This window comes from Rousettus aegyptiacus, unplaced genomic scaffold (genome assembly GCF_014176215.1).
Source record: "Rousettus aegyptiacus isolate mRouAeg1 unplaced genomic scaffold, mRouAeg1.p scaffold_m13_p_3, whole genome shotgun sequence".
Classification (NCBI taxonomy): domain Eukaryota; kingdom Metazoa; phylum Chordata; class Mammalia; order Chiroptera; family Pteropodidae; genus Rousettus; species Rousettus aegyptiacus.
The window spans coordinates 120,169,170-120,191,312 of NW_023416306.1; the positions used below are offsets into that span (position 1 = coordinate 120,169,170).

General features: G+C 37.0%; 1 protein-coding gene across 3 annotated transcripts in view; it reads left to right on the top strand.

Annotated features, from left to right (window-relative positions):
• SLC12A1 (solute carrier family 12 member 1) overlaps positions 1 to 22,143 on the top strand; it is an 82,351-nt gene that overhangs the window by 31,106 nt on the left and 29,102 nt on the right. For all 3 annotated transcript variants that reach the window (XM_016163243.2, XM_016163242.2, XM_016163241.2), the window contains exons 10-19: positions 427 to 511; positions 3,053 to 3,204; positions 4,353 to 4,460; positions 4,782 to 4,905; positions 6,718 to 6,819; positions 8,915 to 9,070; positions 11,494 to 11,593; positions 12,314 to 12,425; positions 19,167 to 19,307; positions 21,832 to 21,938. In XM_016163243.2, coding sequence (XP_016018729.2) covers positions 427 to 511; positions 3,053 to 3,204; positions 4,353 to 4,460; positions 4,782 to 4,905; positions 6,718 to 6,819; positions 8,915 to 9,070; positions 11,494 to 11,593; positions 12,314 to 12,425; positions 19,167 to 19,307; positions 21,832 to 21,938 — 1,187 coding nt within the window. The remainder of the gene's footprint in view (positions 1 to 426; positions 512 to 3,052; positions 3,205 to 4,352; positions 4,461 to 4,781; positions 4,906 to 6,717; positions 6,820 to 8,914; positions 9,071 to 11,493; positions 11,594 to 12,313; positions 12,426 to 19,166; positions 19,308 to 21,831; positions 21,939 to 22,143) is intronic.

Genomic DNA, 22,143 nt, shown 5'->3' on the forward strand with positions numbered 1-22,143 from the left:
AAGCTTAAGCTTAGTCCAAAACAAATACACACAGAGAGATATTGTCAATGTGCCGGGTATGGTTGTATATTTCTCCTAATAATTTAAAGTCTAGTAAATCTGAATGAAATTCATAAGAGATAAAGGAGAGAGAGAGAGGTGTTAGTGAGTGAACTAACTAGTGTATTTTTCTGTAAAAACTCCCTCCTGGACAGTTAGGGATCTCTTCTCAGCGGAAAGTTCTACAGATTTCTTTAGTTTCTCCAAGCATTTCATCTTTGTCCCAAAAATACTTAGGTGCACCATTTTGCCACTTGCTTGATCTCTTCTTTAGAGCTTGCCTCAGGAATAATGGCTTAAAAGTTTGAAAATACAGAAATAACTCCAAGCAATTTCTGTTTCTTATTCTACCCTACCTCCTCGTACCTCCACATTGTTTTTCCAAAGGATCCCCAAGATGCCATCCCCAGAGGAACGATGCTGGCCATTTTCATTACCACCATTGCCTACATAGGAGTTGCTATTTGTGTAGGTAAGTCTGGTATCAGAATGCCACATTTACAAGGGGTCCAGTAGATCTTTATGTCTAGTGGGCTTTCAATGGAACATAAATAAAATGTTTTTAAAAAGGCAACGATTTTAATTCCCTTCTTAGGTGCTCTAGGGGTTTGTATACAATTAACCTACATGTAACAGGTGTCTCTGAGTCAGGACTAGGGTAGAAGTAATCACATTGTCATTTTACCTAACACAAAAGTGTCCCATTTTGCTACTCTAGATGATAATCCCACTGCCAAGAAAGCCACCATTTCCAGCCCCCTCCTCCCTTGACCTAATGAGGCATATGGGGAACAGAACAAGAGGAAAGAAGCCCAAAACAAAACAAAACAAAACAAAACACCAACAACAATAAAAATGAAAGTCTTAAGAAAGTATGAAAGATGGAGAATTGATGACTGCATCTCCTCCTTGAGCTGTTGTCCCTAATATGTAAATGTCACTGTCTAAGAGGCAGGAAATCAGAATAAGACCCCGCTACCTGCAGAGTGGGTGACCAGCCCCCACAGTACTCATTGAGCAAAAAACGTGTGAATTCTCCTGCTATTTTCACGCTGACTTTTGTTCCACCTGCTGCCTATAGCCACACCTCCTCCAGGTTGGGGGTTGGTCACCTCATCCTTGTGCCATTATAAGAGAGGAGCAAATGTAGCATTCAGAGAAAAAAAAACAAAAACAACTCTTTTTCTGCACACACTCGGGAATATAGCTCCAAGCTGAACCACTGCAGAAGCCAAGGTGACCATTTTACCAAAAAGCACATTCCAGTTATCCTCTTGTTTACTATAAAGTACATATATCTTGAGTTGGTTTCCAAAGAGAAAAACAAAACATCCTAAATTTTTGTATCTCTTACTGGCTCTTAATTGTGAAAACTGGATAATGTTGTTAGCTGTATTGTTGTGGCATTTCCAAGTTTAGTTACATGTAAAGAGATTTTATTCCAATGCTTTAGTAAATCAACATATTCTTAAATGACATTGAAATCACTTAAATTTTAATTTCCCAAGTGATTTTCTTTCTCACACAAAGTAAAAATGAAGGAATGAGTAAAGTTACAGACCTGATTTCAAAGAATCTTTTAGTTTTTGCCCTGGGAGTAGAAAAATCTATTTCTATACTTTTCTGAGGTGGGAGGATAGTGATAGGCCCATGGCCAGTCCTTTGCGTAAATAATGGCTCGTGGCTTGACTTCATGGCTGTTTGGGAAGTTCTATTATGCAGAAGTTAAAATACATGACTTAGAAAAGCCAGCTCAACATAAACGAACAATGTAAGGTAAAGTCTGGAGTGGATAGTTTTCTTGGTAACCAACACTTATAATTTCAAGCGGGTAAGCGGGAACTGACAGGCTCCCTCTTAGGGCTATATAAAAAAACTTTTACTCTGATTGTTTTAAATGGTTCTTTTAACTTGAAGATTCCATGATTTTTAAGTCTTTCGAAGATGTAAAAAAAATATGAATTTGCGGTTAAAATTGAGGGTGCTCATTAGTACCTGTCACTGGCACCTCTTGTATAGTTACCAGCAAAGAATGAGAGCTCACCAGGGCTGGAGTTTAAAAAGTAAAATAAAGAGTTTTGTTGAGTGGAATTAGTTGGTAAAGTATTTATTCTTCAGGTAGTTCAGAAAAGTTTATACATATTTCAAATCTATGTTCATATATTTCAATAATCTTATCAAATACATAATAGAGATTATAGTTGGAAAAATTCATAGGAAATGTCAGTAATTAAAATGTATGTCAAAGATATTTAAAAACATCATAACGGCATTTCTGGGAAAACTATCCTAGAGAAATACTTTGAAATACATGGGAAAAAAAATGATGCACAAAAATGTTTATAGAATGTTTATAATAGAAATAACAGAAATATCCAAATGTATGAAAATAATGGAATAAACTGGGATAAATATTTGATAGAGTATTATTTGGCCATTAATATTATGTAAGAAGTCTTCATATTTTATCCCCAAATATTTCAATATTATTTAAACCATTAAATCGTATATAAAGTAGAATTATAAATGTTTAAAATTATGCAAGGAATATCATTAAACTAGGGCTCAATTCTCTTAATTACTCAAATTCAATAATGCATTCCTTGACTCTCTCATAGATGAGAAAATAAATCCTTCTATTTGAAAGACATCCAATCAGTAGCCCTAAGCCAGAAATATGCATTGAGTATGTACTGTGTGCAAAGCACTGCTGTGTGCGTTTTCAGAGATCAGAAAGGGAATCCAGACCTCCAACTGTCTTGCAGAGGCAAGAGAGCTAGGATTGAAACCACTCAAGGCAGTAGAAGTGGCGGCCTGTTAAAGTAAGAGGACACTCCCAGGCTTCAGAGGATGGAAACCTCCAGGTACCATGCTCCAGGAAGCATTGATGATGAAGACAGGATAGCCAGTGGACCCACCCAGACTCAAAGTAAACTAAGCGTGTTTTCAAAAGAAATCCAAAGGAACAGAACTTTTCATGTAAAGAAATGACAAGCCATTGTTGTTTTCCCAGGGGCCTGCGTAGTCCGAGATGCCACTGGAAGCATGAATGACACCATCATTTCTGGGATAAACTGCAATGGTTCAGCAGCCTGTGGGTTGGGCTACGACTTCTCAAGATGTCAACATGAGCCATGTCAGTATGGGCTGATGAACAATTTTCAGGTTTGAATTGCGATAATTATACTAATGTTTATTGCCATTGTTTTCATTTTTAGAGCATCACTTATAATGAAACTTCTGACTCTGCAACTGATTAATCAATCATTAATTGGTTTGAATTCAGCAAGGGACAATTGGTGTGGGAGGGACGGGAATCATATAAGCATCATATGGTAGCAAACCCTGTGATTACGTTTACTGCGGTGGGGGAAAAAACAGGTGCTTATATGAATTGCATCACCACTAGGGAAAGGCTACCACCTGACATTATGTGTCTTCCAATCAACTGTGCAAGATTTTGAGGTGGAGAGGAGAGACTCAGATTAGTTAACGCTTAGAATGCATTTCATGCATGGGCTTCAGTTTAGGAGGAGCTTCTGCGGTGGTCCTGGAGTCCCTGGAAGATGAGGCTAAGTGGGAAATCATGAGAGGCAGAAGAGGAAGTGAATGAAGAGGAAGGAACAAGGGAAGTTGGGAAAACTGTAGGACTTGAAATGTATTAATTTGTCTGAATGATTGGTGAGCAGAGAGAGAAGCAAATTTGTCGTGAAGGCTTCATTCAGCTATTTTCATAACCAACAAAGAGAAATTAACTCAGCTGAAGTCATTATTCCAAAATATGACTTAAATGGATAGAATCTCATCATGGTTCAGATCTAAAATTATGGTTAATGAGCACAGAAAAAGCAAAGGTTTGAAAAGCCTCTACATGAAGTAAGAATAAGAAAAATTAATGCCTTTAAAAAGACTGTTAAAAACAGCTGAGTTCTTCCCCAAACCTTATTAAAATATTGCTTTTTGTGGGATAGAATTTTCCATCATGAAAGAAACATATGCCCACAAAGGAGAGAGGGGAGAAATGTCAAAATCCTTAAAATCTTCCTTCTTCAATCTTTCTAGTATCTTTTAGATGCATTATGATGAGCATATATGATTTTTATAAATTATATAAAGTCATGTTCATTTTGCAAAAAACAATTAAAAACTTGAGAATAAAATGGGGGAAAATTTGATTAGAAGCAATTAGCTTATAAAGGAGATTCCAAATTACAGAAAGAGAAAAAGGAAGCATTTGCATAAAAATTTGGCGTTTTTTTTTTTTTTTTGATGTCCATTGGATGAATTGTCTCACTTGAACCTCTCTTCTCAAGGTCATGAGCATGGTGTCAGGGTTTGGCCCCCTTATCACTGCTGGCATCTTTTCTGCAACGCTGTCCTCAGCCCTGGCCTCCCTCGTCAGCGCTCCCAAAGTGTTCCAGGTGATGTAGGCACAAGAGAATGTGCCTCTTCCTACTGCTGTTGCCACTGAACATGGATCAAGCTGAAACATTCATTCTCACCAGCAATCATTTCCCATCATTTTCTGAAATGGTTTAATGTTTGCATCTGGCTCAAACACTCTGTCTGCCACATAGTCAAGATCGATTCAAATAATGTAGAGAATGATAAACTGCAGTGTTAACTTGTGCCTCATATTGTGTATCACTTCATCTTTCTCCAAATCTTCTTGCTTGAATCACCTAGGGAAAATGACTGTGCATAGATATAAATGACAGATTTCTTCTCTTCTTTCTCATTAGGCTCTGTGCAAGGACAACATCTACAAAGCGCTGCAGTTCTTCGCAAAAGGATATGGGAAAAACAATGAACCGCTGAGAGGATACATTCTCACTTTTGTTATAGCCATGGCATTCATTCTTATTGGTTTGTAGTTTTCTTGATGTTACTGAAAGCCAAATAATTCTTCTGATTATTCACAGGTCTTCCTTTTAACTTGAGAAATTACCTGTTTTATGTTTAATATTCCATTTGGGAATATTGAAGTCTGCCTAAGAAGGAAATGAGAAATCCTTGTGTGTAGAAGGCCTTTGAAGACTTGAGGTAGACTTTGGACTTCAGGCTCTTTAAATATAAATGTTGGAAATCTATCCAACCAAATGTAACTGAATGCTTCCTCTACTCTGCCTGATGTTGCCTAATCCCAGAGTCTCCCTCAGCTGCCACTTGTCTTTAGATCTCCTGGCCTGGCAGCTAGCAGGAGAGTTGAAGTGTCTATTTTCAAAATGTGGCATGTCGACCACCTGTGTCAGAATCAGAATCACCTGTGGATTTGTTACAGTGCAGATTTTTCAGGCACGACCCCAGAGTTAGAAGAAGCAGAATCTCTGGGAATAAGGAATCCGCATTTTACAAGTTCTTCAAGAGATTCATAGATCACTAATGTTTGAGAACCATTTACCTAGACCTTAATCTCTGGCTCTGTCTCCCTAAATAATATAGACACAACTACGTAGTCTTAGAGAGGTATGTGCATCAACTGTAGCCAGCACATTTCTTACTGTTCTTTAAGGCAGCACCTTTGCTGGTGAGTCTATGAGAAGGGAAAAAGCAAAAGGCGAGAACAATCTTAACTATGCAGAGATGGGCAGAGCCTTCCTCGGCACCATGGTGCCCAATAATGAGGTCTCCTCCTCATTACATAAACTCAGGAAGTGACTGTAATTCGTGAATCCTCATAAGAGTTCCATAGGTCGAAGATATTTGTTACAAGGAACAATGTTAGATTTCTTTTTAGATTAAACCGAAAAAAAAAGCAATTATTTATATATGTTTCAAATTAATTTAAGCTTTAAGACGTCAAATCATTGTTCTATGCTGCATTTAAGTGATGAAATAGACAGTTAAAAAAAATTGTACATATAAGATAATATCCTTAAAAATCACTCTTTCAGAACAGCGTAGGTTAACTTCATGGATCCAGCTTTGTGGCAGTTATTTTTGCCTGCTTCCTTTCCGGCCTCCACGTTCTAGAATCACATCCAGCTGCCACCTGCATTTGCATCACTGAGGTTGATCGAAATCTGACCTTCAGAAAATAGGACTATCTCTAAATTATTTCTTATATCTCCTACTTCACCCATAGATCAATTCAGCTGGGATTAAATCAGCTGGGCATTTAGCTACTGAGTTAAAACTTTTTTTGGCAGATCTTGAGAGGTAAAACTCTCTAGAGATGTAGGAAAGTGCAAACGACTAACAAGAATTCTAAAAAAGAGAGCAAGGTGGGTACATGCAGAGAGATTTCCATGTAGGCATTTCTGGTGCACTGGTATTTAACTAATCTGTCACCCTGCAGAGCCTTTTGATTGTATGCACAGCAGATAAAGAACACAGGATTTGGTGCCTCTGGAACAGCAGCAGGGGAGTTTATCATCTACCCAATACCAGAACCCTCCACTCATTTTCACTCAAATATTTTTCAGGTAGAGGTCTTGTTTGCCTGTTTTCTGACTAGTAGGTTTTCTTGCTTTCTACTTTATTGGAAAGGTACTCTGGCTAAGAATAGATTTTTTAAATGAATGTAACCCCCAAGAAAAATTACTAACTTCTTAAATTTTGACAGATGCTAGCTATGTGTTCAATTTTCAAATAAAGTCAACTTTCCAGGCTATAACAGCTGTTCAGCCCCTGTTCTCATCATTCAGATGCACATGCTCACTTCTGCTTTGTTCACAGCGGAACTGAACACCATTGCTCCCATCATCTCCAACTTTTTCCTGGCCTCATATGCACTTATTAATTTCTCCTGCTTCCATGCCTCTTATGCCAAATCTCCAGGTAAGCTGACTTTTCAAAACTAGATAAGCCTAAACTAGCAGTTTCGATAAAAAGAAATGTCAGTGAAAAGTACTTAATTTGTGTTTATGCGTTTCCTTATATCCTAGTGGGCAATGTAATCCACTTTATTTTGGTAAGTTGGGGGATGGCTTCTGAAATAGAAAAAGAATCATTTGAGCAATGGCCTTTTTGACCAACCGTAAAGTCAATTTTCTCCTGCGGCAATAAATTATTCATTGCAAGAGAAACCACATTTATTTCAGCAGTAGAAAAACACCACTATTTATTTCCAGGGTGAAAGTGACCACAGAAGTGGAATAAATGTATGTATTTGAAACTTCCTTACTATCAATTTGTTGCCTGCCCATGGTGCAGAAGAGAAGGATGAGTAGCTCCCATAATTACCTGCTGAGCGTAGTCAATGCAGATTCACACTGAAGCTCCTGACATCCCTGCACTCTCAGGCTGTGGTTTACCATGGTACAAAATTTCACACCAAAGAACTTTTCCCTACCCAGTCACCTCTCACCTCTCTTTTGCTTCCACTGGCCAATAGAATTTTTTGTGCCTTTCCACCAGATTAGAGACTTGTTATTATCAATCTTGAGAAAGTTCTTCATCATGAGGACTTTTATCAGAGATATAAATACATTTCCACTTTTTAAGGATCTGCCACAATTGAGCCTCCTTTAGAAAAGCTGCTGCCAGTTAAACAAAATGTAGATGGAAGGGGAGCCTTCATCCACCCAAGGCCACTAGGCTCCAGAAGCTAACGAGGACTTTTTATATCTGTTTTATTGTCTTCTTTTAAGCAGAACAGAAGGTTCTAGGTCAGAGAATACAACGGATCATAAAAGTGTGTGCCTCTATGTCACGTTATGTCCATTTTTGAAAAGCATTGTGAAATAATAGAGGTGGGCAGGGGAAAGGGTGAAAAGAAAGGAGGGAGAAAAGAGAAAAAGAGAGGAAAAATAGAAAATAGCAGAGGGCACATGGGTATACAAACCCATAAAATAAGAAACAAGATTCTCCCTTCTCAGAAGAAAAGGAGAAGAGGCGAAGAGGAGAAGATAGAAGTAAGATCGACTAAGACGACTCCTCCTCCTCCTCCTCCGCATTCTCCTTCTCTCTCTCTCTCTCTCTCTCTCTCTCTCTCTCTCTCTCACACACACACACACACACACACACACACACACACACACACACACACAGAGCCAGTCAGCCACATTCAAAGAGAAATAAAGGCATTTCCTGTGATGTTCTCAAAGTGCTGTTTCCATCTTGTGGCCATTTAGGAAATTGCTCTAGAATACTGAAAGCTCTGTTGTTTTGGCAACTCAAAATTTAAAGTGTACTTCACCCACAGACCAAATGGGCCCTTCAAATCAGAGCTTCTCCATCCTGATCATACTGTCTCCCAGCTTCTTTAATTTCATGGAAATAATAAAACATGGGAAACCCCATGCATATATTAATCATCAGAAATTTTTTATTGCAAATGCATATGCTATTAATGCATCAGGTCTAAGAAGATGCTGCATGAAAATTTCTTCCTCTTTTCCTATAGATTATTATTTTTGAAAGAGTAAGCGTTGCCCTCTTAGGGTAAAGAAACAGCCATCAGAAAGTTAGGGGATTAACTTTTAATGACTCTTTGCCCTTTCCATGGGAATAATAAACCCGTTCATTGTCTTAACCTTCTCCTTCTTGAGCTACCAAGCAGTTCCTCTCACCTCTCCCTGCAAGACCCCACTTTTTCCATCCCTCCTGTCTCTTTTCAACTCCTACAGGCATATATACTAGATGCTCAAGGTTTTGTAGTTTAAGAAGACAATCGGGGGCACGTGGGAAGTGTGGAGGGGCCATAAAGTGACACATTTCCTATGTTTCATAGCATCCTTATTTGGTATCATTACACCTTCATAGGCCAGGGATCCAAGGTCACAGAAAACTATTAACAGAGTTAGAAACCTGACCTAAAAGTTCTGATTTTTATGCTAGGAAAAAACACATTACCTATATTCCTATAATATGCAGTGGTGTGGTGGTAATAGAGTTTTTCTTGTTCACATACTTCTCTTTTTTTTACTTGCAGGATGGAGACCTGCGTATGGAATTTACAATATGTGGGTATCTCTTTTTGGAGCTATTTTGTGCTGTGCAGTCATGTTTGTCATCAACTGGTGGGCAGCTGTCATCACCTATGTCATTGAATTCTTCCTCTATATCTATGTGACCTATAAAAAGCCAGGTAAGATAAGAAGGACTGTGTGAGAGGAAGGTTCCAAAGCAAACTCTAACTACCCATTCATTCAACAAACAGTTGTTGAGCAGCTTCTGTACACTTAGGTGTGCCATGTGTATGGTGGATATTAATAATACAATATAATACAATATAATATAAATAATAGTTAACCTTGTTGAGTACCTATTATATACCATGCTCTCATTTAAGTCTCAGAATAATACTATATGTTAAGTATTATTAGAACTATTTTATAGATGAAGTAACTGGACTTAACTATAATACATTATAATAAATAACATGAGAGTGATATGAATGAATTTTTGAGAGGAAAGAAATGAATGGACCACAGATGGAAGAGGCCAGAGGCCACAGAGAACGGTACTGAGAGGTCTGGTCTCAGGACCTCCAGCCACCCACATACTCCCCTTACCCTTACTCGGCAAGTAAAACAGAGAAGATAGTAACTACCTTGAAGGGGTTTCTTTGTTGTTTATCTGTAATACTTCATGTATTTTTAACATCAGGTATAATACGCATACGGTAAAACTCATCCCTTTTAGATTCATAGTCTATAAGTTTTAACAAACTTACACAGTCTTGTAACCACCACCATGATCAAGACAGAGAACATTTCCATAATCACCATAAGATCTTTTAAACTCTTCTGTAGTCAATCTCTTCCCTCCGACTTAGCCCCAGACAACTACTTTACTGGTTTCTGTCCCTATAGCATTGCCTTTTCCAGGATATTATATAGAATCTTATAGTATGTAGCATTCATGCATACTTATTTTCACTTAACATGATGCCTTTAGATTCATCCATGTTGTTGCACGTATAAGTAGTTTGTTCTTTTCTGTTGCTGGGAAGTATTCAATTGTATAAATATATCTCAGATTTTTAAAAAATTTTTTCCCTAGTTGACAGACATTTGGATTGTTTCCAGCTTGGAGTATTCAGATACAAAGCTGCTATAAACTTTTACACACAGAACTTTATGCGGACCTATGTTTTAATTTTTCTAAGACCCCTTTCTGATTATTTAAGTGTATAGATAATTTTATAAGAAACTAAACTACCAAATTGTTTTCCACAGTGGCAGTATTATTTTCCATTTCTACTAGCAATAAATGAGAGTCTTAGTTTCTGCACATCCTTCTCAGCACTTAGTCTTGTCAGTGGATTTAAAAGAACACACAAATATTCTAATAGAATATTAGGTTATAAGGATGCTCAATGAATTTAGGGGAAGAGTAGATAAACTCAGTGAGAATTTTAATAATGAAATAGAAAACATAAAAATGGGGATAAAAAAAAACATAAAAAAGAACCAGTCAGAAATGAAGAATACAATAACTAAAATGAAGAATACATTAGAGGATCAACCATAGATTAGATGAAGCAGAGGATTGAATTAGCGATCTAAAAGATAAGGTAGCAGAAAATAATCAGAACAACAACAAGGAAAAGAATCCAAAAAAATGAAGCTAGTTTAAGGGGCCTCTGAATGGATAAGGAAATAAGACCCATATATATGCTGCCTACAGAAACTCATTTCAGATCAGAAGACCCACAGAGACTGAAAGGGATGGGAAAAGATATTTCATGAAAATGGAAACAAACAAAAAAAGCTGGAGTAATACTACTTATTTTAGACAAAGTATACTTTAAAACAAAGGCTGTAATGAAAGACAAAGAAAGGCCTAGTAATCCCATTTCTAGGTATTTACGTGAAAAATGCAAAACACTTCTTCGAAGGGACATTTACATCCATATGTTCATTGCAGCATTATTTATAATAGCCAAGATTTGGAGGAAAACTGGGTGTCCATCAATGGATAAATGAATAAAGAAAGAGGTAGTGCATTTATACAACGGAATATTACTCAACCATAAAAAAATAATGAAATCTTGACATCTGCAACAATATGGATGGACCTACATGATATTGTGCTGAGTGGAGTAAGTCAGACAGAGAAAGACAAATGCCACATAATTTCACTTAATGTGGAATCTAAAGAACAAAACAAACAAATAAGCAAACAAACAAAAACAAACTCATAGATACAGAAAACATTTTGATGGTTGCCAGATGGGAAGGGATTTGGGGGTTTGAGTGAAAAAGGGTGAAAAGGGGATTAAGAAATACAAATTGATAGTTACAAAATAGTCACGGGGATGTAAAGGATAGCATAAGGAATATAGTCAATAATATTGTAATAACTATGTGTGGTGTCAGATGGGTATTAGATTTATCAGGGTGATTACTTCATAAGTTCTAAATGTCTAATCAGTCTGTTATACACCTAAAACTGAAATTATATGCCAAATGTAAATACAAAATTTAAAAATTATTTAGAAAAATTATTCACAGTATAGAGAGGGAAGGTCAATACTTTTTATGTCGTATCCTCCTTCATCTACAGATGTAAACTGGGGCTCCTCCACACAGGCTCTTTCCTATGTGAGTGCTTTAGACAATGCTTTGGAATTAACCACAGTGGAAGACCATGTGAAAAATTTCAGGTAAAATTGGCTTCTCAGTCATGTTGGTGTTGTTCTTTACAGGGGACAAATGTACTACTTTAGTTAGACACTTTATGGGTATATTCTAAGACCAGGCGGTCATGGAAAACCACTACGTTTTCATGACAGCACCTCCTGTTAATAAGCGCTTCTCCTTTTCCACTCCGAGCTACACCCATCCTCACCTATAAAACCTCATAGTACCAAGAGTCACCTTCCATGAATGCAGATAGAAGTTGATTTAAATGATGTGATTTCAGAAAGATGTCCCCAAATTCCTGCAGCCTTAATCGTTGGTGCTGTCTCCATTCAGTTTAAGGCCTTTTTGGCTTACTGAATTTTCTGAGGAAGAAGTAATACTTTAAGCTTTTTGCAAGGAGGATGAAGGAAAATAGAATGAAAATATTGGTTGGAGAAACTCAGGCTCTGTTGGAATCTGGGATAAGAATAGTGTCCAGAGGAAAAAAGACAGGGGAAACCCAAGACCACATATTCCTCACTTCACATTTTTTGCTGACACTAACTAAACTAAAAATACAAAGATGGCAAGATGGACAGGCTGGATGATTTAAGACTTCCGGTGAGAAACACAAGAAATATTTAGGGGACACATGTCCCGTTTTGCCAAGCGTTCTGTTCCTGCTGTTTCCACTGGGTTGGATCTGAACTCATAGGTTTCTTAGACGGTCAGTTTTCACATTTTCTTTTCTTCACTTCCAGGCCCCAGTGCATTGTCTTAACAGGGGCACCCGTGACCAGACCTGCTCTCTTGGACATAACTCATGCCTTTACCAAGAACAGTGGCCTTTGCATCTGCTGTGAAGTCTTTGTGGTAAGAGTCGCTTCATCCCAGGAAAGAGCTTTTTTCTCCAGCTCACCGTGTCTTGTTTTAGGTGAGCCGAACGGGTACATGCAATGATAGGAGAATGGCAAGGCAGTTTGGACAAGAGCCCTTTTCCTTGATTCATATAGCAGAGACTAGCAAGGACCCGTGATCCTGAATTTAAGTGAGTGGATAAAATGAGTTTTCAATTTCATAGGAGACCAACTGAGAGTAATAAATATTTCCAAATGATGGCCTTTGAGTCAAAAAAAAAAAAAAAAAAAAAAGAACTGGCTCAGAAATAAGTAAATAAAATGAAGGCATTTGGGGCGATAATATAAAAGGTCGAAATGAGCCAGAGAGTGCTATTATATAGATTAACTGATGAGGAGAGAACCAGACATAATGGTCTTAAAGGACAGCACATAGAATTTAGATTAAATATTTGGATAACTTTGATAACACTATAGATATCTGGGGAATTAAACCAAGTTTTCCATGTCTTAGATACACATTCAGAACTAAATGAGTTCCTTTTTGCTTAAGAAGTATGTGATAGACTAATGATAACTTATTGGTAGTTTTTCCCAGGAGACACTAAAAATGTTGCCATAATTATTGACTGATCATCAATCTCTAAAGTGAGGAGAAAGTATTAAAATTATAACAAAATAATGTCTAAGTCCTCCAAACCAGTCTACCTCCATTGTATTCCTCTCTCTCTCCCCCTGACCCATCTCCCTCTCTCTGTCTCTCTCTGTCTCTCTCTATCTGTCTCTCTGTCTCTCTCTCTTTCTCTCTCTCTCACCACTCAAAATCTTCAGCTACTTCAATTTATTTTTATAGTACTTACCTGTTCTTCAAAGCATGTTCCTACAGTTTTTATTTGATCTACACAACAGCCTAGTGAGGCAAAAAGAAAAAAGAGAAGGCTTGTTCTCATTTTACTTATTGGAAAAGGGGGATTCGTGAAAATTAATTTATTACACTGAGTTACATGTCAAGAAAGTGACAAAGCCAGAATTTCAATCCAGGCCACCTGATTTTGCTCTGTAATATATCATAAGGAGAAAACCTTTGCAGACTCATACCTAGGGAGTGCTATCAGAATCAGGTACTACTACTTAGATATCTAGTACCTGCCAGGGAATAGGGCCATTTGGAAGCTGTGTAACCATGAAGCCAGTCAATTGTGCCATCATCCAGGGGTTAATTTACCACATGTCATCATGACTAGCACTAAAGCATCTTTTTATACTTGACGATACTCTAAATGCTATATAAAGCCAACTGGTCATATTCTCTTTTCTCTCAGTGCTTATATCATAGTAATCCCAACAGTATAACTCAATGAAATTATCCTGTAGGGGATGGAGGGAATCCTTTTGAGTACATAAGATTGGCAAGTTAAGTAATGACCAACTGTGACTCCAGAGGATTTTTAAAAATCTTATCAAGGGCCCTTTTCTCATCTTATCAACTTTGGTGCCCTGGATTAGTGGATTTCATTTTGGCCAATATAATATAGCAGTGGGTTTTGATGGAATAAGCAGTTCAGGGTGTTTTTCTTCTCTAGCAATTTAGAGAAAACTTAGTTTAGCAGGCAGAGAATATCTTTAGGATAGGAGAAATGAACCGAGAGTATAAACAGTCATATATTGGCAAGGGAGAAAAGGTCTTTTTATAGAGACAAAAGATATTGCTTTTAATTAACCTTTTGCTATTTTAACTATAATAAAAGAGTATGATTCTACAGTATCATTTCATGTGAAGTAGATACCTAAGTCTGTGCCTCCGACAGTCCTGGTTGTTTGACATGTACATTGGACCACATTATACATCATTGTGCTGGTCTCCCTGAGTAAGGCCCAAGAGTCTTACTCTCAGGTGCCAAGGTTATCTTGGGGACTGGAAACAGTGACTTCATTAGTTAACGTTTTTTCAATTAGTTACTTTCTGTGTGCTTCTGGGGCTGCAGATGCAGTCAGCATTTTTCAACCCCATATTCAGTCGTCAATCATCTTTGCAAAGAAACAGATGGAAAGGGATGTGGGGAAAGTCGACATACAATTAGAATTTATTTACCAAAAGCACAGTGGTTGGTGGTTAAGCTAACCTTCTGGAAAAGGTTAAATTAGTAATGGTATTGTTAAGGGATGATGACTTAATTTTTAATTAAGTTGGGACTCCTGGGCTTTTGGAGATGTGTAGTTAAGATCTGAATCACTGTTTTGCCATCTATTAGCTGTAGTTACTTAGGCACATAGTTTAGTCTCCTTATGCCACAATTTTCTCAGTTACAAATGGGAATAATAATAACACCTATGTGACAGGGTCGTTGTGAGAATTATGTAAGGTAAGCTTTCTAGTGCTCAGTTCAGTGTCTGTCAAATAGTAAAAGCTCAATTAATTTTAGTTGTCATTGTTGATATTGTTATTATCATTACCATTAGCATTATATAGTCACCACTTTCATTTCAAAAATATATGCTCTTCAATAGAAACCTAAGGCACTTTCTCTTAAAGAAACCAGCATCCAAACACTGTATGGATCTTGGACTTTTTAGGTATCCAGCAGCTTGATCATGATGGAACAGTGAGATACAGACTCCCACCGGACTAATCACAAGATAGCAGGCTCTGTGCTCTGTCCCCCTGGTGGCCTTCAGTTATTTGAAGCGCTAGCTTGAAGTACTTGTTACGCTATAAGGAAGGAGCAAGATTCAGAGCTCACTGGCAATTTGATGCTGATGGGTAGATAGAAAGCACGTGGCTACAACTGCCATTTCCTGCAACAGAGGCATTTTTAAAGACTAGATGTCATAGCCCTCAAAGCTGCTGAAACTGAAATTAAGAGAGTCATTATTACTCTATAGCCCAAAGTGTAGCCTTCTAACTATCCAACTAACTATCACATCATCAGAGCCTCTTTCACTCTCTCACCTTTTTCCTATTCAACCTAAAGATTTCAGATGAGGGGTCCTTCAACAGGACAAATTTGTGAATTCTTTTTAAGGAATCCAGTTTGGTAACTTAAAATAACATGTATTTTTCTCCTTTGAATTACCATATAATAAATCGGTGGCATACTTACGTCCTAAGAGGCTTTATATTCTTCTTCTCCTAATAAATGACTTTTAACTCTTTTGTCATAGATGCTTCCATTCACTTTTAAAAGAAAATAAAGCATTGCAGATCAAGCTAAAGTCCCCTTTATAACCATTAAGTCCCATAGCTCTCTCCCTTTCCAAAGGAAATGTTATCTGAGTCTTAGGGGTATTCTTCTAGTCACTTCACATATGTGTACCAAGATAAAAATTTATTTCAATTACTGTTTTTTCCTTTTTAATATTCTTTAAACCTTAATTGTCCTGTCTTCTCTCATTGTAAAGGAAAACAAAAGAATTTTTTTGACCAGCTCTCTCATATTGATCCCCTTTTAATAAAATTTCACCATTACTGTTTCTTTTTCTCTTTTTTTGTGAAAATACACAAAATAGCTTAATAAAACCTAAAACTCTCTTTTAATTCAAAGAAGCTTTTAAGAAAACTCAAGGAAGACAATCAACGCCCAACTTTATGGCATGGAGAGCAGTTCAAGCATAGATAACGTAGGGAAAACTAAAATTCTCACTTTGATCTTCAGCCTTTTCTTAATCCCAACTTTCACATCCACTAAGAGGAAAATGCATTGTTTTTTTAGATGCATCCATTCTCCTTTAGTCAGTGAGTCTCTGTCATAATGTTAATAAAATAGTGACATGACCAAATACAGGAAAATGAAATGACCTACAAATGGGCACTAGGATGCATAGAGAGATGAACTATGGACAAATCAGAATGGGAAAAACTCTCTTTCCCACAGTTCCAACCAGAACAGCAATAAAATCTAAAGCAGAGCAATAGGACTCTCAGTGTTTTGAAAAATAAAAGTTGGAAAGAACACTGCACTTGGCCCAAATTCCTCTCTGTAATCCTAATGATATTGAAATTCCATTGCAATTTTTTTTCATAATATTCATTTATTTAGTGTAATGTCACATCAACTTCTCTAGACTAAATAATTATAATTTCTTAACCCCTTTCTCAATCAATGTCAAAGTTGTAATATAGTCAAGATTTTTAGAGCTTTATTGTTCAAATTCTGAACTAATTTATGCTCTCATATTTTGGATCCTAACTGAGCTAATCTCTATAATATTTTAATTGGATTGTAAAATTTATTTTTTGTGACTATGACATATTTGAATGTTGAATAATTATTTTCCATTATGTCTTTCCTCTTTGTTAGTTTACTTTTCCCTTACTACATTTGTATTGCAGCCTTGCCTCCCATTAATAAGTGTGCTAAAAGGATATTATAATCATTTTTAGCCAGGAGAGATTCTGCATGAAATATTTTTATGACTTCTCAATATGGCAAATTTAGGCATTAAAGTAAATCTCTCTGTCACAATTAATGTTTAATCTGGATTTCTGTATTACAAATAGACAGATGTTACACCGCATTTATTTAAATAAATGCCAATTTCCCAGGGGTTCACAGTCATCATGGTACAACTCAGTATATTGATAGCCCAGTACCTTTCCTAGCTATTGGTTTTTCTTTTATTTCATGGCTACTGTTGCCATTGAGCTAATAGAATAAAATATTCCTTCTTACTTTTATGATTGATGGAGTCTAGAATACCCAAGAAGGACTAGTAGTTCAAAGTGCATCAACAGTCTAGAACCCTGAGCAAAATTCGACCCATAATGACATATCTTTCCTTAGGCTAGCTCTGGTAGTATATATTTTATATATTTACCTTCTTCATCTTCATTGAAATTTCTTATTTTTAACTTTAACATAAGTCATCCAAACTGTTTTGAAATGTTACCATGTTCTAGAAAATGTTCTAGTAAAAATAAGTACATAAAGAATCTGATCCAATTTAAACACAGCACAGAAATAGAAGGGACCCCAGAGATCATCTAGTGCTGTGTAATAGAAATTTATGCCATGAGTATAACTTAAAATTTTCTAGTAGCCAATCAAAAAGTAAAAATAAACAGGTAAATACATAATAATATATTTTATTTAATGCAATGTATCTAGAATATTATTAATTTGAGTATGCAATCAATATAAAATTATTAATGAAATGTTTTACTTTTTTCATATTAAAGATTCAAAATTCAATATGTTTTTTTTATATCCAGCACGTCTAAATGTCAACCAGCCACATTCAGATGTGACATGTGGATAAGCGCTATCATCCTGGCAGTGACGATCTAGACAATTTCCTTATTCTTATAAGTGTATGACCCACGTCACGAGAGGACAAATGGCATACCCTGGGTATCAGCTAGTCAGTGCCAAAGCCAGACCTAAACCCAACATTCTGATTCCCAGTTCATCCTGCTTTCAGCTCTGCCATCGAGCAAACACAGTGGTAGAACTAGGTCCAGGGCTTCAACGAGATTGTGAGCACTCAGTTAAGATAATAAAAATCAACTTCAGATAAGCAACTACTATCTTCCAGGCACTTTACTATGACTACTTAAAACACTTGCAGGATAAGATTTTATCTCTTTTTTCAGAATTACATATCAAAGCTCAGGGATCATTAATTACCTCCAAAGTGGCCAAGCCTAGATTTGAAACCAGTTCTGTCTAATCGCAAAGCCCAGTATCTTTTTCACACGTCCAAAGCCCTTTCTCTCCAATCCAAGACCCTCTAAGACTGCGTCTCCAAGTGTTGTCTGAGAATTAGCAGCATCTGTATCATCCGGGAGTTGTTAGAAATGCAGAATCTTAGCCCTGTTCCAGACCTCCACACTGCATTTTATCAAGATTCCAGGCAAACTGTAAGAAATCTAAGACAATTCAACAAAATTCCAAGTCTTAACATGAATTGAAAGAATTTTCCAGGAAAATAGTAGATATGTATCATGTTGGATTGATTTGAAACATGCAAGGAAAAGAGCTAGCTTGGACCTTTAAGGTAGGAGAAACAAAAAAAAAAATTTTAGTTAAAAGTAAGTTGCCAGATCTCAAATCTTGAAATTATAAAATGCTTCATCTCATCTACCACTACAACACCTGCTTCCTTCTCTCTTAATCACATCTATTCTTCCCATACCATAGGTATATGAAGTTTAATTCCTACCAGATCCATTAAGTGAATGGGAAATGTTGATTTACATAAGTGGGAATATGTCAACATTACACATGGAAAAGTGGTACAAAGGTATTCTTACCACACACAGAAAGCAGGGATGAGCCGAATAGAATTGTCGGGATGTGGTAGTCCATGGCAGGATTTGCAACTCACCATGCTCTGGTTCCCAAGAACACAGTCCATTTCTTGCAATCAGGCTCTAAGATTTCCTTGGTGTTCTCAAAAGTGGCTCTCGCTATTAAGTCAAAGGTTGACTGTGTATTTTTCCCGAATTTCTTCAGTCACATTTTTAGTATTTTCCTCATGTGCCACGATGCCCTCAGATCTTTCTTTTATTCAGCATGAGGCAGTTGATTAAGCAGGTATTAACACATTTAGACATTCTGGGTGGAAAGTGAATAATGTGAGCAGCACAGGTCCTCTCCCAAGGGCTGAATCTGCATGAACCCCATTTAGTGAGGTGTTTTTCCCTTTCCCATTTCTTAACTCAATGGGGCATTGCCAGCTATTTTTGTCCTTTAGAAAACAACAGCAGTGTGATATAAAATAGCAGAGCTTCTAACCAATATTTCATTGTGTCACACAGGGACCACGCAAGCTGTGTGTTAAAGAGATGAACAGTGGCATGGCGAAAAAGCAGGCCTGGCTTATACAGAACAAAATCAAGGCTTTTTATGCTGCAGTGGCGGCAGATTGTTTCAGGGATGGTGTCCGAAGTCTCCTTCAGGTAAGGCTGGCATTGAGGAAATGAATACAGAGGCAAAAGACAATTAGCGCTCCATGTTAATGAAGCTCCCAAAGCGAATGGTTCTACTTAGGCACGCCAGCGTCAGAGATCAATGCAGATGGTTAAGAAAGTCATTTTGAATTCCTGGGGATAGGCAAAGCTACAACAAGCAGAGAGGTTCAGTTACAATGAACTATGAGTGATACACTGGAAATGAAAATGAGGTTGCCTTTGGCCAACAGCATACATTCTGCCCCCATGTTTATTGAAATGCAAATTTGTTCTGATGGTTGACAACATTCAGGATCTTATTAAAACTTCAAATTATTATTTTTGCATCTCATACTGCATGTGTAGCAATGCTCAAGTCAGGCATTCTTTTCCTTTTTTCTGTTGCAAATGGTGTGAGGGCAACTGCTAGACTAAATAAATGCATGGCGATCTGGGTAGAAAATCTCCCTACCCGAAATTATTTCTAGAATGTTGAATAAATTGTGAAAATCTCTGTGGTTCAACACCAAAGCCCACAGTTCTTTCATCTTTTCTCACTTATCTTTTCCCTTTCTCTCTCATTCTATAATAATTACATAGAATCTTTCCCTGGTTCTGAGCTTCATAATTTAGTGTTAGAGTTTTCTTAAAACAATCCAAGAGCCCCTTAGAAACTGTAGAGTTTGGCTTTCTAATCATTTTGGCTTTAATTTGGTTGAATAGCCCTGCTTCTACATATACCAAATGATGCATTTAACTTTCAAAGTTGCCATAGAGAGGAGTGTCGAAATTCAAGACTGCATCCAGATAACTCTGAAGCTTATGCAGGCAAGAAAGAAAAAAAAATATTTATTAAATTGTAGTATTTTGGAGATGAAGAGTATTTGATGCATACATGTCTCTAACACCCCTGAAGAACATTTGCAAAGTAGCTGCACACTCAGGGAAACCATTTCTGAAAGTAATATTATACTCAATGAGCCTCTTTTCATCTGTTAATTTGCTAAACCATGGAAATAAATGTCATTGAAAGATGCTGATTTTTCTTTCAGTAGTGAGTTAACTGTTCGGTATCTCTTTGGTTCAATATGTTGGAAAAGTTACATATTTAATGTAAAATTATCACAGAAGATCAGAAAAATAATAAAAATTTCAGCTTAGAAATGGAGGGCAGACATAGAATAAGAACAGTGAGACAAGACATAAGTATGGGAAAGAACTCATATATTAATCCAGAATAAATTATTAAAAAGAATTGACAATGCATAAAGCTTGTGGGCATGAGTTTCATCCAAAAAAAAAAAAAAAAAAAGTGGAGTACAAAGGGGTCACAACAAAGGACAGACTGATTATAAAGGGAGGCACTAACAATTATACCATTTTGGATAAAGCCTTCTTTGCATCTAAGAAATTATGGTATGAATGACCACATCCCAAAACCATGGTCATGGAAAAGATTACATCCATGTTGCCATGTATCTGCCAAGGGCCAAAGGAGCTATTCTGTAACTTGTACATTTCTAAGCGCAATACAGCAAATGTGATGGAGGCAAAGTTTATTTCAGGAACCCTCCATCCATGCCTATCTTCTTCTATTTACTAGTGTCCCCTCTAAAATGTCCTGCTTTGGTCATTTGTTTCACAGTTTCTATGACCTGGAATGTCCTTCCTTTACTCCCACTGCTATTCTTATCTTTTCCTTGACAATATCTAACCAACCTTCAAGATTCAGGACAAATACCACCTTCTCCATGAATCCTCAACTGGAATACAAGGCTTCTTCCTTTATGCTTCCAGATAAGTTTCTACTGCATTAGCACTTGATTATAATTATTTGTTTAGAACTTCTTTCCTCTAAACTCCTTAAGGCCAAACAAAGAACATGCCTCACCACTGTCCCACAGCCCCTAACATAGTGCTTTGCAATTAATAGGCACTCAATAAATTGCTGGACTAGATTTAACTAATTGGAAGCCATATCCTGTTATTTAATGGAGGGAATGAAACTTTTGATATGGAAGATGGCTAATAATGACTCTGTCATATAAGAAATTAGGTCGTGGAAACTTAGCTCAGTTACTCTTCAATAAATAGTATAAGTAGAAGTTTCAATGATCCTCATATTTAAGAATTTTCCAAACATGGATTTTACTACTAATGACATGAATGTAACAGGTAGAAATGAGCTTTGAACCACTAAGTTACAGCACACGTACCAACAGTTAAGCCGACCCTCACTTGATTTTAAATTATTGAACCATTTTAATGAGAACGTCAAAAAAATGCAAATGACTGCTAATTTAGGAAAGCTACATTTCTGTCATCTAAAATCCTTTTATGGCTGAGATGATTTAGAACTAATCTTTCTATTTTATGCTTGGGTATGGGCATGAAGGACATGGACTAAAATGTAATCTAATCTTCAGAATCATCAGAACATTACTTCAGTGCTCTTTAGGACATTATTTTTCCTTTGCAGTGGTAGTTTTCTGGTATGGTAAGGATTGCCCATGTGTTTGTCTCCTCTGTTTAGGCCTCGGGCTTAGGAAGAATGAAACCAAACACTCTGGTGATTGGCTATAAGAAAAACTGGAGGAAAGCTCCCCTGACAGAGATTGAAAACTACGTGGGAATCATACAGTAAGTGATGGTTTTCAAGATGTGTTCTTGTCTATAAAGCACTAACCAGAGAAGTACATAACTGACACTGTTATAGTAGATTAAATTGCCTGAGAAGAGGACATTCCCCTGGTACTCTGACATCTTTACCAAAGTGAAAAAAACACTGCCAATGATAGAACCTGAGGGAATCGTAGTGTCAGAGGCGGGAGGGTGGGGGAAATTG